The 20,516-nt window shown below is 38.8% G+C and overlaps 8 protein-coding genes across 8 annotated transcripts; 3 read left to right on the top strand and 5 right to left on the bottom strand.

Annotated features, from left to right (window-relative positions):
• Positions 1-704: 704 nt before the first annotated feature.
• JH06_3107 (glycosyl transferase) lies at positions 705-2,422 on the bottom strand (the record flags this gene model as incomplete). Its single annotated transcript, XM_014671013.1, has 9 exons — positions 705-725; positions 747-924; positions 958-1,116; positions 1,147-1,326; positions 1,358-1,499; positions 1,530-1,786; positions 1,816-2,276; positions 2,306-2,363; positions 2,394-2,422. The coding sequence occupies 9 exons, from the start codon at positions 2,420-2,422 to the stop codon at positions 705-707; spliced, it is 1,485 nt and encodes a 494-aa protein (XP_014526499.1).
• A 196-nt stretch (positions 2,423-2,618) lies between these two features.
• On the top strand, positions 2,619-3,455 carry JH06_3106 (hypothetical protein; the record flags this gene model as incomplete). Its single annotated transcript, XM_014671012.1, has 5 exons — positions 2,619-2,664; positions 2,697-2,755; positions 2,788-2,881; positions 2,914-2,968; positions 2,999-3,455. The coding sequence occupies 5 exons, from the start codon at positions 2,619-2,621 to the stop codon at positions 3,453-3,455; spliced, it is 711 nt and encodes a 236-aa protein (XP_014526498.1).
• A 520-nt stretch (positions 3,456-3,975) lies between these two features.
• JH06_3104 (phospholipase) lies at positions 3,976-10,760 on the bottom strand (the record flags this gene model as incomplete). The annotated part of the gene is made up of 9 exons (XM_014671010.1): positions 3,976-4,010; positions 4,138-4,425; positions 4,456-4,664; positions 8,988-9,118; positions 9,151-9,691; positions 9,786-10,086; positions 10,117-10,249; positions 10,280-10,611; positions 10,646-10,760. The coding sequence occupies 9 exons, from the start codon at positions 10,758-10,760 to the stop codon at positions 3,976-3,978; spliced, it is 2,085 nt and encodes a 694-aa protein (XP_014526496.1).
• JH06_3105 (putative ribosome biogenesis protein) lies at positions 7,550-8,897 on the top strand (the record flags this gene model as incomplete). Its single annotated transcript, XM_014671011.1, has 5 exons — positions 7,550-7,633; positions 7,668-8,444; positions 8,476-8,572; positions 8,605-8,823; positions 8,854-8,897. 5 exons carry the CDS (start codon positions 7,550-7,552, stop codon positions 8,895-8,897), a joined length of 1,221 nt encoding a protein of 406 aa, XP_014526497.1.
• A 3,276-nt stretch (positions 10,761-14,036) lies between the features above and the next one.
• On the bottom strand, positions 14,037-14,873 carry JH06_3103 (zinc transporter protein; the record flags this gene model as incomplete). Its single annotated transcript, XM_014671009.1, is given in 2 exon segments — positions 14,037-14,842; positions 14,855-14,873. The coding sequence occupies 2 exon segments, from the start codon at positions 14,871-14,873 to the stop codon at positions 14,037-14,039; spliced, it is 825 nt and encodes a 274-aa protein (XP_014526495.1).
• Positions 14,874-16,378: 1,505 nt separating this feature from the next.
• Positions 16,379-17,911, bottom strand: JH06_3102 (hydroxyacylglutathione hydrolase; the record flags this gene model as incomplete). Its single annotated transcript, XM_014671008.1, is given in 10 exon segments — positions 16,379-16,532; positions 16,549-16,638; positions 16,669-16,829; positions 16,851-16,907; positions 16,938-17,033; positions 17,079-17,223; positions 17,239-17,582; positions 17,615-17,690; positions 17,760-17,850; positions 17,881-17,911. The coding sequence occupies 10 exon segments, from the start codon at positions 17,909-17,911 to the stop codon at positions 16,379-16,381; spliced, it is 1,245 nt and encodes a 414-aa protein (XP_014526494.1).
• A 317-nt stretch (positions 17,912-18,228) lies between these two features.
• Positions 18,229-19,178, top strand: JH06_3101 (hypothetical protein; the record flags this gene model as incomplete). Its single annotated transcript, XM_014671007.1, has 6 exons — positions 18,229-18,249; positions 18,282-18,464; positions 18,496-18,557; positions 18,588-18,809; positions 18,840-18,950; positions 18,980-19,178. The coding sequence occupies 6 exons, from the start codon at positions 18,229-18,231 to the stop codon at positions 19,176-19,178; spliced, it is 798 nt and encodes a 265-aa protein (XP_014526493.1).
• Positions 19,179-19,315: 137 nt separating this feature from the next.
• JH06_3100 (peptidase-S24 family protein) lies at positions 19,316-19,806 on the bottom strand (the record flags this gene model as incomplete). The annotated part of the gene is made up of 3 exons (XM_014671006.1): positions 19,316-19,399; positions 19,430-19,690; positions 19,723-19,806. 3 exons carry the CDS (start codon positions 19,804-19,806, stop codon positions 19,316-19,318), a joined length of 429 nt encoding a protein of 142 aa, XP_014526492.1.
• Between the last annotated feature and the right edge of the window lie 710 nt (positions 19,807-20,516).

Here is a 20,516-nt window from a genome sequence, read left to right as displayed (position 1 = left end):
CAAACAATATCCAGTCAATGATACGAATAACAAGGTAGTAGTGAGTGATGGTGATAGTGCAATTAGCAATGTGGTTATACCAAATGGAAACTACAGTTTTGATGATTATCTATCAATGCTTGAATCCAAATTGAGACTATCAACACCACCTATATCTATTGATCAACGATCTGACAAATATGTTCAGTTCAACTTTTCACAATACATCAAGTTTGTTCGTGATCAATCCAATCTCAATGGTTGGTTCAATGACTTCAATCAATACTTCGATTCATGTGTACAAAAGATATACCACAAGATACTACATTCACTATTCAAATACTCAATGAATCTGATGAAAGCTATTCTGGAACTGTTTCAAAGGGATATCACAAGCCAATTGACATTTTGAACACAATATGTAATCTGATCAATACAACTGGATACAAATGGTTAGTTCGTAATGGAAATCTGATTGCTAGAAACAATGATGTACCAAGAGTGAATGTGACATGGTCTCATGATATTGGATATAAGGTTGTAAACACATCTGTACACAGATTTGAAGTGTACTATCAACGTGTTTGTAGAAAGGGTGTTCGATACTGTGATGGAACAACCAACTACACATTCAATAGTACAGAGAACTTTGTACATCTAACAGATACAATCTCTATCAGAACCAATATCAACATTGAATCAACACAACAAGTATTCTCAAATGATTATTCAATTGCTGCTGGTAACTATTCATTACTCAAACAAACATACAACTCTTCCAAAGGACAATCCAGACAAATCTCTCTCTGGTTCTTTTTACACGTCTTTGTAACACTATAAGTCTTCTTTCGAAGGAGTTCTTGTAAGAACTGACCATACAAAGCCTGATTCATGATCACATGTTCATTCTTCATTTTGCTTAAGAAAGCCTTCTGCAAGTCACCTCTATCTCATCATATCAAAATAACCATGAATAACCGTGGATGTGCAACATCAATTCCAAATTCAGGCCCAAAAACATAGAAACGATATCCCATGAAACGAAGATTTGCAACCCACTGAACCTTATTATAACCATAGTTCACAAAGCGTTCATCAAAATAAGGCAGGTTTGATGACTTCTTCAGAATCATGTACCTGATCCTCAATCACTCCTATCATACTTACGGTTCCTGTTTATCTTTCACAAAACAAGTGACAGGAGTGATCCATTGAGTCCAGTTATCATGCAACCACTCTTCGAAGTAATAGTTGTGAAGATTCTGACCAGCACGGAACTCCCTACATCTCCGTCGTGATAAACACTTGCGTAGAGTAGCTTTGGTATTAGGAATCCTTGTTTGTCTTCTATCAATCACATCATCATCACAGTGTTTACTCCCTGACACATCGTTGAAAACTTGAACATGGAAGTACGTACTCGTATACTGGAACAATAACAGCCGTGTTATCATTTCGTAAGACTGAACCTTCAATTGTTTGGGATCCCAACACTTCAACAAATGAGCTATACAGTGTTGCTAGTGCTTAAGTAGACTCAGGAATGATACTCGTGGGCCACACATCCATATCACTCAAATAGAAATGAGTTGTTGAAGCAGCTTTGATGGCATAGTTCCGGAGAGCATTGATTGGATAATCGGTACCTGAATCTGAAATCAAAGTAACCAATAATCGGGAGGGAAAATGGGAATTCCGTAAAAACTTCATAATTTTGGATACTCCTTCTGGAGGAGTATATATTACAACTGAAATAGGTCCTTTCCAACGATCTAAAAACATGGCAAGATAACTTAATCGAACAGATCTATGATTAAGGTCTAAAAAGAGAATAACGTTGTTTGAAGTGTTAGAGTCACATCAAATTGATGTGCACTCAATTTACCAAAATACTGACTTGTGGTTTCACTTGAAATGGAATCGACTGTTGCAATCACATCTCCAGAGTTTAAATCTACTATTTCTTTTCTATTTCGTTGAAAATCAACCATATATAACAAATGCATGGGGTCGCAACCAACTCCCTGGGAATCGAAGGATTCTGTTATCTCCTTCTGCTCCATTTTTCTTATAGAGATCGAATCCACTGGAATTCCACGATTCTTATTGTCCTCTTTCTTCGGAATGTCAACTGAGTATCGAGCTCCGTTGTACACCTTTCCACCAGCTGGAACACCCATTACCAGAGACTGGACAGCATAAGAAGCTGTTCGCTTCTGGAGTAGAGGAGAATCGACCACATCACCTGGAACGAACAAGGGTTTTCCATTTCGTTCCGTCTCTCCTGTGAACCAGTCCTATTCTCACACACCCTTGTCATTCCTACACGATTGTTCGGTTCACCTCGATAAGCTTCTTCCACATATCCAAAGACAGTGGAACATCTAGGAGTTATCAAACAAATAGGACCTCACATCAGGAAAGACAAAAGAAACTGAATCATCAAAAAATCTTTCCCTCTACTCAATCAATCCATTTGGATAGTGTTACTTGCGTAGATAACAAATAAATTGATGTGAAGAAATCAATAGGAATCTTGGAAGTGTCAGATTTGGCCTATTGCTTGTTCATGACCAAATTACTAACTATTTTGTACATTCATCAAATCTCGCAACACTCTAATTATTTAGAACCAAGTTATGGATCCACTCTTGCTGAGCAATAAGGAATCTGTTGTCTTTAATGGTACGTAGTAGTTTAGGCTACTGAGTAAATAGTTACAACAGAAAGAGACAGTGAGACATCTATAGGGATCACAAACAATACCAACTCGAACGTACGTGTTTGGTGCATTTTGGTCACAAGTAGATGATCTACTCTATTAAGACAAATGCCAAGATTGTTTTCTCGGTAAAGCCAACTAAATTCCTATTGAAGCCCAAAGAAAGCATTGAAATTCGACGTACGAAACAATAAAGAGAAGACCATGTATAGTGACATTAAAGAAGGCCAGAGAGATTCTTATGCTTCGCGATGAGATTCCTAAACGGTAGATGAGAGTTTGAATATTCATTTCCAGAGACAAGATTGAAATCAATGCTATGCGTGTCTCTACCATTTTTGCAGATGTTTTGGAGAAGAACCCAGATGAATCGAAGGATGTAATTCGCAAACGTTTCAAGACCAATGATGAGCTCCGTTCTTTTAAGTCTTGTGACAACTACGGAGAGAATGTGACTGAGGATAAGTTACAGGAACCCGAAGAGATATTCAAGAAGCGACTCATTATCGTGTACAAAACGGAGGGTGATTCTCCTGATGTGAATGCTACACCTTGTGAAGTTTCTGATGTTATCGAGGATGCTCCTGTCGAGGTAGGATTAGTTATGATGGATGACGCACAGACGATGAAAGAAACGGATACTCCCATTCCAAAGAAGTCTATCTTGTATGTTTTATTATTTATTGTTTGGTCAATCTGCATGGTTGCACTCGGTATATTCTTTGCCGAGGTTGTTTATCCCAAACTGAAGTAATTTGTGTCTCTTGTTTGTTCTGAATGATTGATCTACAGAATGTTAGTGTATTATTCGTCACTTCCAATGAACCTCTCATTTGAAGTTTCTCAACACAAAACCATCATCACATGTCATAGCGACATCAGACAAACTAATGATAATCATGAAGATATCATTTGAGCCTTTCCACTTAATCTCCTCTCCCATTCACTTCATGCGACTCTCTATTGTCAGCATGACTATTAAGAGAGATTAGAAGCGCAAAACACAACTTACATAGTGCAGTGAAACTCATTGTGAGTGATTCACAACAAACAAAAGCATGTTTCAAGTCTCGACCGACCTTGCAACGTACCAAGAGCATCCACAAAATCATTGAATACAACAGGTCGAATCCGAATGCCTTCTTCTCCAGGACTTGGTGAAGTTTTGAATGATGTCGAGTCAGAAAACGACAGTAAGGATTGAGACATTTCCAGAATTGGAACCATGCATGCTTCTCGACACAAATTCTACTAATCATTCGTCGATCACACTATCACATAGAGCAACGCTCCAGACCACCCATCTGTACTTTCTCCCAAATACCCTATTTCTTCTTCTGATAGCTGATGATCGATAGGAGTGAGGTGATGAACGATGATCTGTTGTCGTTCCTCCCGGGTGGGTAGATTCACTTCAATGACCTTATGGAATCTACGAACAATAGCCGGGTCTAAATCAAGTAATCGATTTGTGGCTGCAATAATTGTAATTCCATCACCTAGACAAACAGAACTCATTTGAATCAACAGTTCACTTAACACTCGTCGTGCTCCGGGGTCTTCTGCTGTCTCTCGCCGCATTGCCAAAGCATCAAACTCATCAAGAAACAGTATGCTAGGAGACCTTCTTCGCACCATCGTGAATGCATCTCGTAACTTTCTTTCTGCTTCTCCTGCCCATTTCGATAGGAACGAAGATGGTGGAAGCTCCAATAGATAATGATCTTTCTATCACCAACAAATTAGTTCAATACGAGATTCATTTGCAACTGCACGAACGAGTGAAGTTTTTCCTGTTCCTGGAGGTCCGAAGAGGAGAATCGATGTGCATAACTGACGACATCCGACAAATAATGATGTTGGGAGAATTGATGGAAGCATGCAACTCTCATATAGAGCCCGCTTTGCTTCATCTTGACCGATAACATCCTGCCAACTAACAGAATCTTGTTCTGCATATTGTCTTCGTTTGGAGAGTGAATCTAAATGAAAGAGATACAACCAAACTCACTAGATGGACTCCCTGAAAGCCGCCTCCTTGTACTTGACGGCGTTAGGACAGTTTCTGTTCCTTCATCTTTGGCAATAAACTGTGTAGATACATCGATGAGTTCAAGAAGGATGTCTTTCTTCTCAAAATCCATGGAATTACCTTGAATTGTTGATTTTAGCTGATCCAAAAGTGTTATAGCCATTCCAGCGTCATTGTTCTCCAAATCCCATGCTTTCCCCACTTCTGCAAGTATTTCTGAATAGGAAGGTCTCGGTTGACCCATAAGCGATCCCATGATGGTTCATCGTCACTTGGAGGGAAAAGGACTGTAAACAAACAAACCACATACCTAATTGCTTTTCTGCTTTGGTGATCGCCTCATACATGAATTTCGGATCATTTATCGCCTGTACAATGTACTCGACATCCATCCTCAGAACCTCGTTAATTACCTCCGAAACCTGATTCTTCTCCACAGCACCAACAATAGGAGCTACAAATTCTCTCAGATACGAGTTCTTATCCTTTTCCTCCATTTCCTCCACATCTTCCACAGTGACAGTTCCAATTGCTGCCATCTGTTCTTCCAATACCTTTAGAACCTGTTCCTTGGATACTTCAGATGCCTCTGAACTCGTTGGCTGTGATTGTGCCGGTTGTGACTTTGGAGGAGGAGCATGATGATGACGATGATTGCGCTTATTCTGAGTCTCTGGTTTGGAAGCAGAAGACATCGCAACAGGAAGAGCTTCGGGTTCCAGACCAAGAATAGCATTCACACGCGCGATTTGAGCCTGTTGAACCGCATTACGAGCAAAATCAGCACTATTCATGACATTCCAGAAAGATCTCTTACAAGTCACCAGATGAGTTCACGTTGATCACCAGTCCTCCCTACAATGACACTCATGTTCTATTCCTACATTGCGCACCAATTTGCATATCATAATATTGTTGCCATTAATCTCTTTTCCCCGTAATGCTCGCATTGCAGCATCAGCACTGGTAGCCATATCAAAATAGACGGCTCTAACGATGAGAGTATTTCTGATAACTCACGCTGTGAAAGGATCCAGAAAAATGATTTGGATAACATGACCAAACCCTCTGAAGAGGCGTTTCACTACGTATTCACTAAACTGATGGTTGAATCTTTCAATAAGAAGACCTGAATCACTAGCTTTGATGGAAGTAGGGTTTGGTGATGGTTGGAAGGATTGAGAAGGGAATGGGATGTAAGAAAGAGGTTGATAGACTGCTGAAGGCTGTGGTTGTTGATAGGGTTGAGGGAAGGGAGATTGCTGATAAGGTTGCTGGGCATAGACTTGAGGCTGATAAGGTTGTTGGGGATACGCTTGTAACGGATAAGGCTGGGGTTGTTGCATATAGGCCTGTTGTTGGGAATACAATAGATACGACTGCTGTGAAGGAAGCTGAGACTGTTGATATGTCTCATTAGGCATACTCTTTGCTGATGGCTCATTTGAGGGCCTGTGCTCATTTGAGGGTCTGCGTTCATTTGAGGGTTTACGTTCATTTGAGGGTTTACGTTCATTCGACGATTGATGGTCACTTGACAGTTGACGTTCATATGAGGACTTATGCTCATTTAACAATGAATGCTCATTCGAGGGTTGCTGATACGACATAGAATTCTCCTTCTTTGTCAACCTCTTATTCCCCTTCTTCTTATTTCCATTCTTATTTGGTTCATTCTTATTGTCTACACGATTGGGAGTACGATTTGAACTTCCACTATTCTCCCGCGATTCATGTACTTTCTTCTCCATTCCCGGCATCTTAATCGTTGTCTTTGCTGGAACTACTTCCTGTGACAACTGAGAATCATCCCCTTGAACAATTGATAATGATTCCAAGTATGAGGGACTAGTAATTGGCACATCCACACTCAACGTAACTTCAGGTTGAGCTACTAATGTAACATGCTCCTTTGTGCGAGGGTCCACAAATGAACTTCCAGCACATATCTCACAGAGTGTGTGCAATGAAACCTCATCAGCCACATACACCTTACAATAGCCATCCATCATAGCAACAGATAACAGTGAACATGATTGTCGGAAGAGTTTTCCCAGATCCTGTGCTTTCCAGTACTCTGGATAGCCAGCAACATATACCAAATATCCAGTATGTTTTTTAGTCGCTGCAGAATCCTTAGGAACTGATATAGACCCTGGAGCTATTTTCGCCATGATCGACGAAATCACATGGAAATCTTCAAAATCACGTCCATTGGTGGCTTCTACTGCTTCTAAAGCAGATTGAGAAGTAGCCATTTGAAGGTATCCACAAATACGATGACCTGAAGAAAAGAATTTGGATTCCATATACCCTCCAACAATAGAACCAAAAGTGGAAAAGAAACTACATAAATAATGAATAGTCATGGTAGCAGGCAGATAATCAATAACAATCGTTGTCATAGGATTCAGGTGAATGGAATCAATCTCACAATATTCTAACGAGGTAGCACATTTACACCCACCAACATATCTTCCATTCATAGCTTGGTGAGCAGAAGAAGCTAATAGAATTACTATTCACCAAATCTACATACCATACGATGGATCGCTGAAGATAATGCGAGCAGTAACATATTCCTATATAGAAACTAGATAGAATAAACTACTTCAGAGGCCAGAAAAAACTGAATACGGATGATTGAGCCAAAAGATCCAAATCCAGATAACAGGGAAGGCTATACTCAAGTTCACTCCATAATCCAACTTCCGTTATCGACATGGGAAGATTCTTCACAATAACAGAGTTACAATCACTCATTCTACAGGTCAGAACAGTTTATTTCTAGACTAAAGAGAGTGGACAAATCGCATATGCAAAAAGTTATTCTTGGTACATTTTGCTCACTCTACCATCCTAAACAGGAACGGAAAATGGATTTGGAAAATGAGACACTTGTACAATCCTTTGGAGGCAAAATGAGTCTTGTAGGTGAGTGTGAAGCTTTTCACCAAGTACGAGCGATATCAAATGGGAACGAATACAATTTCTCTTCCTATCCGTTTCTCACGTTATGAGTTGTCGAAACTGGTGAATGAAGCTCTTGGACTGGAAAACCCTATTCCGTTTGATTTCATTGTGGATGGAAAACTGCTTCGAGTTTCTCTCAGCGAGTATATGAGTGAGCATGGTATTTCATCGGAAACTGTTGTGAATCTGGAATATGTCCCCATCATTAGTCGTCCAGAGGAGAAATCATCTTCAGATCTGCCAGATTGGGTGAGTGGAATCGCATCCGATGGGACAGTATATGTAGCTGGTTGTTATGATGGTACTGTTCATGTTTATGATATGAATGACCAACTGTTGTGCGAAAAGACAATCCATAAGAAACCCATCAAAGCAGTAGCCTGTAAGAATTCGATGATTGCTACGGCTTCTCTCGATAATACCGTCCAAGTGAATCAAATTCAAAATAAGTCCATTCTGCATGTTGCCACTTTAACAGGACACGATAGTCATGTCCTCGATTGCCAATTCTCATCCGATGCACACTATTTGGTTAGTAGTGCGTGGAATGGAAGTATTTTGATCTGGGACACATCGAAGTTTTCGGATGTTACTGAAGTTGAACCTGTTCACACCTTGAGTGAAACCATGCAAGGAGTGAGTGCCGTAGCATGGAAGGACTTGAATGTGATCACAGGAGGTTGGGATCATCACATCCGAATCTGGGATTTGGAGAGTGAGGGAATGTTGACAGATTTGGTTGAGATTGAGGAGTTCCAATAATGTATAGAAAGGAAACAAAGTTGTGAATCAAGTTGATTTCTGTCCTGGCAATAATCTTATTGTTTCTTGTCATCCTGACGGTATTCGTCTCTGGGATTCGCGTCGTAGGATAGAATTAATGTGATTTATGAGATAGAAGAGAAGCCCAATATTTTGACTTTTTCTGGATTACGTGATTGGGTGAGTGATGTACTATGGCACCCAACCAATACCAATACTCTCATAAGTTGTAGTTATGAAGGGGGAGTCAGTGTATATGATATTCGATCCACATTCCCTCTTCATTCAGTAGCAGGAGTACATCATGGCAAAGCTTTCTGTGAATGTTGGAAGAATGAGAATGAATTATTGACAGGTACAAAATTGATGAAAGACTGATGGATAGGAGGTGAAGATAAGAAGATGAAACGATTGAGTCTTCAAATGTGATTTAGTTACTTTCTTTGTTATCAAACATATGAATCATCATATTCCCATCCAATTCCCTGGATAGAACCATCTCCCCGTACTTCAATCCACGGGAACTCATATTTCTCAGGTAAACACCAATGTGGAACTTCCATAAAAGCAGAAGTAGCCCATTCAAAAGGTCCAACATTTTTATAAGGAGGACCAGCAATAATCTGAGATCCCTGGGTTTCCTTCAATAACTATAGAATAATATTCTTCTAACTCTTCTTACCTTATAACTAGTAATTTTACCATCTGTTGCTGCATGATTCCGAAGTCCTAATCCAGGTCTGGGATATGTTCCATTTTTCAAATTCAGATCATTTCTTGCTCCAATTGCATATGAGCCAGTATACCCAGGATAACCGTCACATCTTGATAAAGGATCATGCTTGAAATCATTGTATCGAAGAATAGCTCTCATTGGAGACAGTCCTGTCACAGTGTGCACATCACGAGCAAAGATTTGAGCACGAGGACATTCTGTATAGCTATAATCCTTTCCAAATTCCTCATATTTCTTACGCGTTCCACCAAGGTCATAAACATCCTCGAAAAATGCAACATTGTAAGAAGCGAAATATCCGCGGGAATTTAGATATTTTGATATATCTTCCATATGAACATATCCAGGTAACTGCTCCAGAAGCCAGAGTCCATCTTGACGTAAACCATATCCAGGAATGAAATAGTTGTAATCTAGCACCATCCACTGATTAGCATAACAACCGTTGTTGTAACGAGCGTAGTAATGACACCATGATGAAGGAGAACTGAAAGGATGGTTAGAACGAGTTATGTCAATCAATCAATCTCAATCAGCAAATCAGTTTTCACTCAAGCAGATACACTCATTCATTCACCTACTCAGCCAATCGATTTGCAATCAGATTTCTTGCCCACTGCATCACAGCTCTTCCATTCATATACTTCTCCAAATCCTTATTGAAATTCCCAATAGTGGTTTCCTGAACAACCACGTGGTTACCAATTGTATAGTAATCATCACCACTACTGATACGAGCCGGATATGAACTGAATCCTTGTAAATGACCTGGAATTATTGAAGAACCTTCTTTTAATGGAATGTCATAAATCTTATAGATTTTGAACATAGTATGAAGAGCACTCCAAGTAGATTGCCCAATCAGAATATCTGATTTATCCTCTTCCAATCAATTCATAATCATTCTCCTACCTGTTAACCGAATCAATGCCGAACAATGGTCCAATCGATCAATCTCCCAATTAGTATCATTATGAGGAAGACTGTTCCAGTCACCAACATCACCATCATAATTAGCATACTGAATCTGCCATTTTGTCAATGCCTACGAGTAAGACGATTCTCAGTCTTATACACGTTCCGGTTTGAAACGATTAGCATACATGTAACCATCATAGACACCATCTACTTGAAGATCGAGATACTTGCGGTGACGCCAATACTTTTCATCTCCTCTTTTGGATTCCTCCTTCTCCCACTCCATATTCTCATCAAGAATACTCTGGATCTGACTGTGAGAAGTGAAATCAATTCCTACGAATTTGGATGGTTTCTTCTCACCGTAAATGTTCTGTGAATGAATCCAAATTTCATTCTCGGTCAAATATCCTTCCAAAAGACCAGCACCATACGATTGGTCTTCATTCGAATAATCCGAGTTTGTTTCAACGCGCAAGATATTCCAACCTATTTGGCTCACAACCCTTATTGAATCAAGTACCAGTCACATTAATTGCACGATTCAAAAACCCAAAAGCAACAAAAGACTTATCAATATAATCCACAAATTCCCATTTTCCATCCACCAAATGAACGGATGCCTCAACTATTTCCATCACTTCAAATCAAGAGATAATACGTTTCTTTGTAGACACCAAAGTCATAAGAAAAATACTTGCGACTACGAAAGATTTCATGGCTTGTGTACCTTTTTCTCTTCATCAGAATACAATTATTCAGAACCACGGTTATCATAACATAGTTTGATTCGAATAAAGAATGAGTTGTTTTGAGAAAATAACAAACAAAAGAAGGGAAGAAATGAACAGGAACATTTCGTTTGGAAAAATGTTTCGCTAGAAGACTAAAGTGACTCTGCCGAGTTAAAACCAATTCATCGCAACGAGACAGTAGTAATAAATCCAAAGAAGTTTTTTCCAACCCAATCTCAGTCTGGTTCATTCCAACATGTTCAATCGAGTAACCCTCTACGACAAGAATTTGATTTGAAAAGACATTTTGGAATCGATTAACCACAATTTCTGTATCTGTAGCCAGAAATACGAGATTCGTTCTTTTCAACCTCCATTGAACAAAATGAATCATTGAATCAACATCTTTTAACGATAAGTATTCCTTACGATCTTTCCATTTGACTGCTGAACCCGCCATACGAACATGAACACCAATTACGTGATGATGTTCAAAGACTGATTCATAATGAGAGACTAACTTGTTCAGATATGTAGAAGGGATAAATAGATTCGGAATACACACATCATACCAATCTCGAATTCCTTTCAAACCAATTCCATCTAATGAATACAGCTTCTGCAGTTTGTGCGCAAAGATATTACGTGAACGAATAAGTACAGTGGCATTACCAAACTCTTTCTGCCAATCACATTTCCAATCAACACAAGGGATACGTTGCTGAATATGATATAGTTCAACTAAAGGAGTTAAATTGGATACAAAACGAATCGTAGAAAGCGTTGTATCAAAGAATCGAGGCGATATTGCAGGGGCTATCACTAACATCAATACTAGAACTAATAACCTACTTTGAATTGATTTGTTTTGGACTAAGGCCAGTAACAGACAATCACATACACCCTTCATTTGTCCAGCTAATCCTGTTGTTCCCATTTTTCCATAAACAATGGGAATAAGACCAGTGTGAATGGGAATGTAGAGACTATTCATATAGTTCAAAAAGTCCTTTGGACCATAGCTCCAGTAGTTTGGGGATGAAGAAATAGATAAAGATCCTTGAGAACACTCTCTTGCTTCATCGGATAGAAACCAAGAATACCATCCATTGCAAGTGATTCCCTGTCGATAATGCCAACAATCCTCCTTAATAGTTAGTTGTTTGAGACACAGAAATAGAATCCACACAACTACAGATCCCCAAAGTCCTTTGATCTGCATTTTGACTCTACAGTCATACCATAACACCAACTGTAACCTTCTTCCAAAGAATCATTAATCATTAATGTCATCCTATATTCTGTATTCGTGCTTAAAGTGATTCTTGGAGTGGTTCCTTATCTTGTTAGATCCTTCGCAACTACTGTTGCTGCGTTCTATGCTTATAAGTCATTTCACGAGAGTCTCCATGGTCAGATATCCATAAATCGGCAAAATTTGTTATCGTACTTGTAGTTACATCCTACATTCTTCATTTCTAGTGTTTTTCTAGGGTTGCTAACACTTTTGGAATCAACAATTGAACCATTTGTTTCCTGGTAATTGTTTGGTGTTCATTTCATGTAGGCTTCCCTTGTATTATGAACTAAAGATCCTATTGCTCTTATTTGTAACGATCATTTCTTATTCTGTTCGAATGAATTGATTCGTTCATTCTTAGAATCCGTCATACCTTCACACAAAGATTTCAGAACCTTTATTTAGTTCATTCGATTGTCATGTAGCGCCTCACATTCTTTCGTATAGTTTCAATCTCCATTTCACCTTTAGTCTTTCGAATACTGCTCTTTATTATACAGTTGCCATTTGTTCTCCATTTGTGAGTCAACAACATCTCGTTTCGATACGTAACTATCTTCAACAAGCCTCAACAGAAATGGAGAATCGTATTGCTTCAAATCCTGTACCATCTTCTACTCAACCTGTGCCCTCCCCTTCTACAACAACTCATTCAGCATCCTCTTCAGCTCATTCGACAACGCACTCATCCTTGTCTCCTCCAGTGGATACTTACAAAAGGATGACAGCAACACTCCCGAAAGACTTTTCCTTGTGCCTTGTTTGTAACAAACACAATAGAGTACAAATAATCATTTCGGATCCCCCAACAATTCTTGCTTCTGCTTTTCATTCCAATCCGCATAATCACTCGCCCGACTGCTGTAAAGATAGTCATCCCGTTCGTCCAATTCTAAGATCTGCTGATTCCGATCTAACTGATTCTCTTGATTGTACTTCTCAATCGTTTCTAACAATCGATTCTCATCTTCTTCATTCACAGTTGACCGGTTCAACATTCCGTCATCAATATCAGGAGAAACCTCTGGGATTGAAACGGGCACCTCTGCAGGAATGAGTGAATCTGTTAATGTCTGACGCGAAGCCGTCATCCGAACAGATTCTGTATCAAGCGGTTCGAGAAGTGAAAGCAATGGATTGGCTGCAACAGAACGTACAAATGCACCAGAACAAATTCCGGCAAAAACTCGACTGTAGAAGTTATTATCCTTTCGAAGAAGACAGAGAGCAAATATCACTTGATACGAACGAGGATGGAAACGAAGACGAGGATGAAGACGACATAGGGAGAGAATGAAACCAGCAGCAAAGTAGACGAGACAAGGAACGACATAAACAAAGTAGTATTCCTTGCTACTACAAAAATGGAAGGTTGTAACGATTAAAGTGACTGTTACAGCGAGAATGAATACAAAGACGATCCATGTCTTCAGCTCCCAATTTCTTATATCCACAAGTCTCACTCGCATATACGAAACTTCACAACAGAATCCAATTAGGAATAGAGCGATGAGAAACGGAATGACATATTCCAACACAATTCGGTCCGGACGACAATCAAACATTGCAAAGTAATTACCTGCAAGCATATATAGACATGTGAGGATTGTCAATTCCACCAATTCCTGAAACATCTGTAGAATTGACTTTTCATCTCTCCTCCATTTCAGATATAGGGCTACAAAGCGATAAAGACAATAAGAAAGGATGTTTAATGAGAGAATCACCAGCCACACACTAATCCAATACCAAATACCCCGATACGGGTACTTTATGACATCTTGTGATGGAATTGGAGAGGTGACCACCATAGAATAAAGATTGCTATGATCTGATGGGAGTTTCATACATACAGAAAGAGGTAAAACAAACACAAAACACTATAATAGAATCAATGATATCATAATGAACCCCATACCAACAATAAAAGCGATTGTTGTATAATTCTTCTCACAATCTAGTTGAATGCCAGTAGGAATCAACTCAAATACGCAAATATGAGTCATAATTCCTCCTGTAAACCCAAACAAAAAGCCAAACACAGCATCATTAATAAAACGCTGCAAAACTAGCATACACAGGAGTGCTCCCAACGGTTCTGCCAATCCCGAAAGTAAAGACCATAGAAAAGCTTGATGGCGGGATTTGGTTGCATAATACACAGGAAGAGCAACAGAGAGTCCTTCTGGAATATTATGAGTAGCAATACCGATAGCAAGGGATATACCCACAATAGGATTGTCAATATAGCCGATGTAGGTTACAATACCTTCGGGGATGTTGTGTAAAGTGATAGCAACTGCGGACATTACACCCACAGCTTTTAGCTGATTCTGCACATTGCTGTCAATGTAGAAATCAGTCTTTGACAAGTCACGCGTATTACCAGAAATCGTCTCGATTTCGTAACCACTCTTCGGAATCTCGACATATAATGATTCATGAGGAGAATCATTTCCAATAAGACGTTTGGATGAGTCCATGACAATGGGATTACGAAAGATCTCTCCCTCAGTGTTGCGACGTTCCTTTTTTCGATTTGAAGTCTTCACTCCTTGGACTTTGCGAAGCTCGTGACCACCATGCACATGATTGTTGATATGATTCTCATCTCCCTCTGGAATCTCAAACTCAACATTGCTGCCGCGATGAAGAACGGCTTCGAGGAGAAAGGCCATGCCAATTCCTGAGAATAAACTAAGACAAGCATAAAGCATTCTATGGATAAATCAAATAAGATGATAGGAACGCTAAATGTTCATTGGTTGTTGTTGCAGAGAAGTGTTCCTTAGACTCAATGAAGATCTCAGCGAAGGATAAGAAAAGCATTACACCTAAATGATTACATGATGGTCTATGAAGTACCTGCAGAGAATCCAAGTGCAGCAGAAAGGAACGTCTTATTGGCCAATTTCACTAGCCTTTTAAAGTATACAATGCATCCTCCGAAAGCAGTAGCCAGACCAGCAAAAAGTGACAGTGAAATTGCAATTACACTCTAGTCCATAAGAAAGGATCCAAAATTGGAATACACGACGAACAAAGTCCGATTCCTTCAGCATTTAGTTTGTCAATAAGCAATTGGAAAAAGAATGGTCTGGAAATAGGAAAGGCATTGACCAATCAATAAGCAGAATTTGATTCGAGAACCCAAACTCTTCGTGGACGGTACCCCTTCTTTAGTATGGATGGAACCTCTATTTCTAGACACAGACTCAATTTCTACCTGATTCTATGATAATGAGGGAGAATTAGCAATTTACATCAGATTCTGCAGTGAATAACTATTCTTCTAAGACTCTTCAATTATCATTTCTTTCCTATTGATTGATTCCACTTTCTTCATGGCATCATCACTCAATTGTGGTTCTGATCACAATCACCTTATGGATAACGACAAGAAATCACCTGAAGAGAGTTTCGATCCTCACTGTACATTTAGTATGGTTATTTTGAACATTAGTGCCACCATTGTCCACTTTCTCTACAATCACATAATTCGTAGTAATGGTTCCATTTCGGAGCTGCACAAGAGTCTTGACATGATGACGGATAACCTAAATCAAATGTGTATGACTTTGCAAACCAAATTAGAAGAACAAATGCATACTGTCGCTAAAATGAACTCTGTGATGGAGTCGTACATTCTTAAGCACATTGAAGTGAGTAGGAATGGTATCTTGTTGGGTTTTTATTGTAGCTCCATCCCTTGAGTCTACTAGTAGTACCTCTTGTTGCTTCAAAGTTTGCGTTCATAATGCATCGAGACTTCCTCTTCAAGATGTTTCTCTTCATTTTGAATCGAGTAGCACCAATTCTGAGCATCCTCTCTTTCAGATATCAGATTCAGAACCGTTGAAATGCGAAATTATAACTGAAATATAGATCTCAGAGTGTAACATCCAAATCTTTTGAGTTGCAACAGGATGAATCTCATGTTATTGATATATGTGTAATTGGAGAAGCTAAGGTATGTTGAAAATGATGGGCATAAGAATAGTGTTCTGTCGATGTTATCGTAACGATGCAATCTCCTGGAACTGGAAACGAGATTTCAAAGACATGTTCCTTTTTCGCATTCGCAGAATAATGTTATTTGTGATTACTTACGCATTTGTTGGAACAAAGCGATGTATAAAAGAACTAGTTCATTCTCAATACCAATAAAATTATTACATTTTGAACAGAAATGCCGACTACTTATAATCCCATTAATCCATTGTTACTTTTGACCTGAAAAGACATGGGAGAGAATATTCATAACAGCAACAACGATCACCGCTCCAATTCCATAGTATACGATAAAATACTTATTCAAATCCAGAAGAACAAAAACAAGGATCGAGATTCCAATAACACATATTACAAAAGGAAGACTACTGTCAACTCCACCTCACCATTCCGTACATCCAACTAGTATAACTACGACGAACAATTGTATAACCCACTTCATGACAATAAGGACATTCAACCATTCGTGACCTACAACTAAAAGAATTCCAGAAGAATTACTTAATACCTAGTTTGGCCACTTTTCGATAAGCAACTTTGTATCGTTTGCCTGCAGAAACTAATGCATTTGTTACATGAAGTGATTTTATGTTGGAAAGAAGTTCCGAACTCGGTGTTCGACCCAATTGTTGTTTATCTGTATTTGACAAGAGGAAAAGAGACTAACCCTCAGTATCCAGTACCTTGCTCATATGACATTCATCAACTCGATCCTCTTTTAGCAACGGATTGCTAATGACCTACAACTAAGTTGTTAAAATGAATCCAACAGTTGTTTCCTTATCGTCATTCATAAATACAGTGAAAAGAACAAAGAATCCAAGAATGAAAACAAAGAATGACATACAGTTTCTGAAACAAACATTCTATTTCATCCATCTCTTCGAAAAATAAGCATTTCGTCGTCTCACCAGTTCTGCAAAGACTCGTTTTGGGTCTTGTTCTCCAGTTGCTTCCTTCACACTGGCCTCATTACAACGAAAGAATGGATTCACCATCTTTTCATCATGAATACACGTTGGAGTTCCAGGCTTGTTCCGTGCCTTCAGCAGGGTTCTACGCAATCCCCACCTTAGATCTTTCGCCGTATGATTGTTTGGCTCAATTGTTAAGGCAAATTGGAGCATCTGCTCTCCGTTTTCATGACCATGGAAAATACACGTCTCGTCTGGATAATTCAAAAGACGATCATAGATTAAAGAATACAGAGAATCCACTTGATCTTCAGGACAGTATCCAATCCCTCCTAAACAAACAGTATCACCTGTAAAAAGGAAGGGATATCCGTTCTCTTCTTTAAACTCGAAAATGAGACTATCAGGCGAATGAAAAGGAGCAGCAACAACCTTGAATTCGATATCATCTAAAGTGACTGAATCGCCATCATGAAGCGTTTTTTCCACTTTGGGATTGCTCTATTCCCTAAACCAAGAAATGAACGAAATACATCTGGAAATTCACCGGCATATACAGGACAGTCTTGGTGATTATTCAACACTTCCCCCAGCCCCACTACGTGCCTTCTACGCATTATCTCCCCTCTCCATTGGAACCTATGATGGTGAGTAACAAGAATACCTTTCAAGTTAGACCCCGTAATTGATACAGCATCCTCAATATACTTGGGATTCGATGGATCGATAACCAAGCAATTCTTCTTTTCCGTAGTAGACAAAAGATAACCTTCAGGTAATTTAAAATCCGATTTCCTACTAAAACTATCCTTTAAACAAGGAATGGTCATCACATTGTATCTAGTGGGAGTTGCAGCCTTCGCTGAGAACCTTCGAACCAATGTTGATGCAAATCGGAGCGTAGATGGATTCATGAAACGAATACTGTTCATTGTTTTATCGAGGTTTTCCTTGTAAACATTGGACTCTGTATTTCTAGAACAGCAGGATCGTTAAAATGATTGAGTACGTCTTGAAGACTCTCCTGCTACTGGCTTCCATCTCTGTACATTCATTTCAAGGAATTTTCACTGCAGTACTGGTTATGTGTTATATTAATAAATAGTTATCCAAATCATCGAGTTCGGGATATGACTTCTCTGTTTTTATGTCCTCTCTACTCACAGAGGTAAATTCTTATGGTATCTGTATTATTCGTAGTCTTTGAAGCTTGCTGTTTCATTTGTTGCCTTTCAAATCCAATTAGCAACAGGGAAGGCAACTCGGTATCAGTACTCACTAAGAGACATTTTTTTGTGGGCCATTCCAGCATGTCTCTATACAATCGCTAATAATCTCTACTTTGTCGTTATCAATATTTCTGACAGTCCAATCACGCAACAGGTGATCGTTTTCTTCCTTTATTCATCACTAGGTGTTCGGGTCCTTAGAAATTGTGATCGTAGGTTTGGCAAATGTCTTTATTCTGAAACGACAGTAATCTTGGTTGATGTATTTCATCTTCAGATTGAGTGGAATTCAATGGGCTTCTCTATTTCTGTTGACATCCAGTGTTGCTTCTATTCAAATTGCTAAATCTGGAACCAATATTCTCGTGATTCCCTTTCTTCCTGCATTTCTTACAGTATTGTCATCTGGTTTAGCTGGTTGTGCAGGAGTGATTATTGAAAAATTGATGAAAGGAAAGACGAATGTATCCATTTTCCAACAGAACATGTGGCTAAACTTGTTTCATTAGTGAACTGGATTGATAAATAGTTGGGGAGCGATATTTAATTATATTTGTTTGATTGCGGAGAATGGAAGGCAATTTCCATATTTCATGACATTATCGACATTCAATGGTTATGCATTGCTTACAATTGTTAAGTATGTCTATTGGGTGAATCTTCATTTAGTACTGTTATGATGGGCTTGATCACTGTGGGGATTCTGAAGTTCCTATCGTCTGTTGTCAAGTCATTCACCTCTTCTGCTTCCCTTGTCATGACTTCGCTTCTCTCGTCTGTCATTTTCGATGTTCATCTTAAATATCCTTTATTTCTATCTCTGATGAATCCTTTACTTCACTTTTGCTTTTTATTTAGCGGTTTTTAACCTCTCCATTGCTATTTATCTATATCGCTCCTTTCCGGTTGCGAATACGAAAACATTGATTGTTTCTTCAAACTATACTCGTAATTCAAACAAACAGGAAAAACTAATTACGGGACTACTAAGAACATAAGCGCAAGTCATTGGAAAAAATGTTCACCATGGGAAATGTAAACGCGATCAAATGGGAGTGATTGCTCGTTATTCTGAATAGGACCATGATTCTATTCCTCATACCAACACTAAAAGAATACCTGTTTGTCGTTATAGAAGTAACAAGCACGCGCAAGAATCGACTGAACAGGAATGGGACCAAATACTTTACTGTCAATTCCTCCGTTCACAGTTTCCGAAGATACCCAAGCCACAGCAGCATCAATCGAATCCCCAATCTGGGTAATTTGCTTAACACGACGCACTAACAATTTGCCCTCTTCCCAAGGATTCAAACACACAACAAGATCACCAGGGAACACAGTTTCAGCAGAAGGGCGTGGAATATTTCGGGCCAAAATCTACTAATTAGTGCCAATCTAATGAAAACTACTCGAGTGTCTGCATAACCACGATAGAGAGAAGGGAAAGCGCGAAGATTATTCAGTTTTACAATAGTGGGTCGAAGCCACTTCATTTTCAAATAAGTATCTCAAGAATAGAGAAACGAAACAATGACAGAAAGGGAAAAGGGAAATGTGGAAATCATAGGCTGGTTATTGGCATGTACTCATATAAGGAGCCCACGGGAATTCGTTCTTCGTGCTACTGACTCTTATTGACTAGTAGCAAGTATTTCATGTTAGAGTGATTCACTTGGTGTAAGGAATTAACAGTTCAGGATTATCACAAAGATAGAACTAGGTAAGGTAAAAGAAGGTCAGCATAAAATACTAGTTAGAACAAGTCCATATCTACAATTCTTGATTGATACTTAGTTGATTCATACAAATGGAACTGAAGGAACATAATAAGTGGTACTGATTATTTGTTGAATGAGTTTAAATTGATTGAAAGATGATAGGAATGGTATTTGATTGATTGTAATGTGAAATGATAGAAACTGATTAGAATCACGGGAATGAATGATAAGATGAACAGATTGATTGTGAGAGGATTGAATATGATGAATGGAATGGAATGATGAATATGAATAGAATATTAGAATATGGATAGAATGAGTGATAATCACTGTCAAGCCACTTCCATCTCATATTCATTATGATTTCATTAAAATGAAGGGTAATAAATTGTTCATAGAATGATTGGAAACAATATCGAATTGAGTGTATTGAAGTCAGAAGAGAGATATCTGGATGATTATGAGTTGGAGTCAATAGAAATGAA

Source organism: Blastocystis sp. subtype 4 (assembly GCF_000743755.1).
Source record: "Blastocystis sp. subtype 4 strain WR1 chromosome Unknown seqid_0204, whole genome shotgun sequence".
Classification (NCBI taxonomy): Eukaryota; class Bigyra; order Opalinata; family Blastocystidae; genus Blastocystis; species Blastocystis sp. subtype 4.
This window is presented reverse-complemented; position numbering and strand designations above follow the sequence as displayed.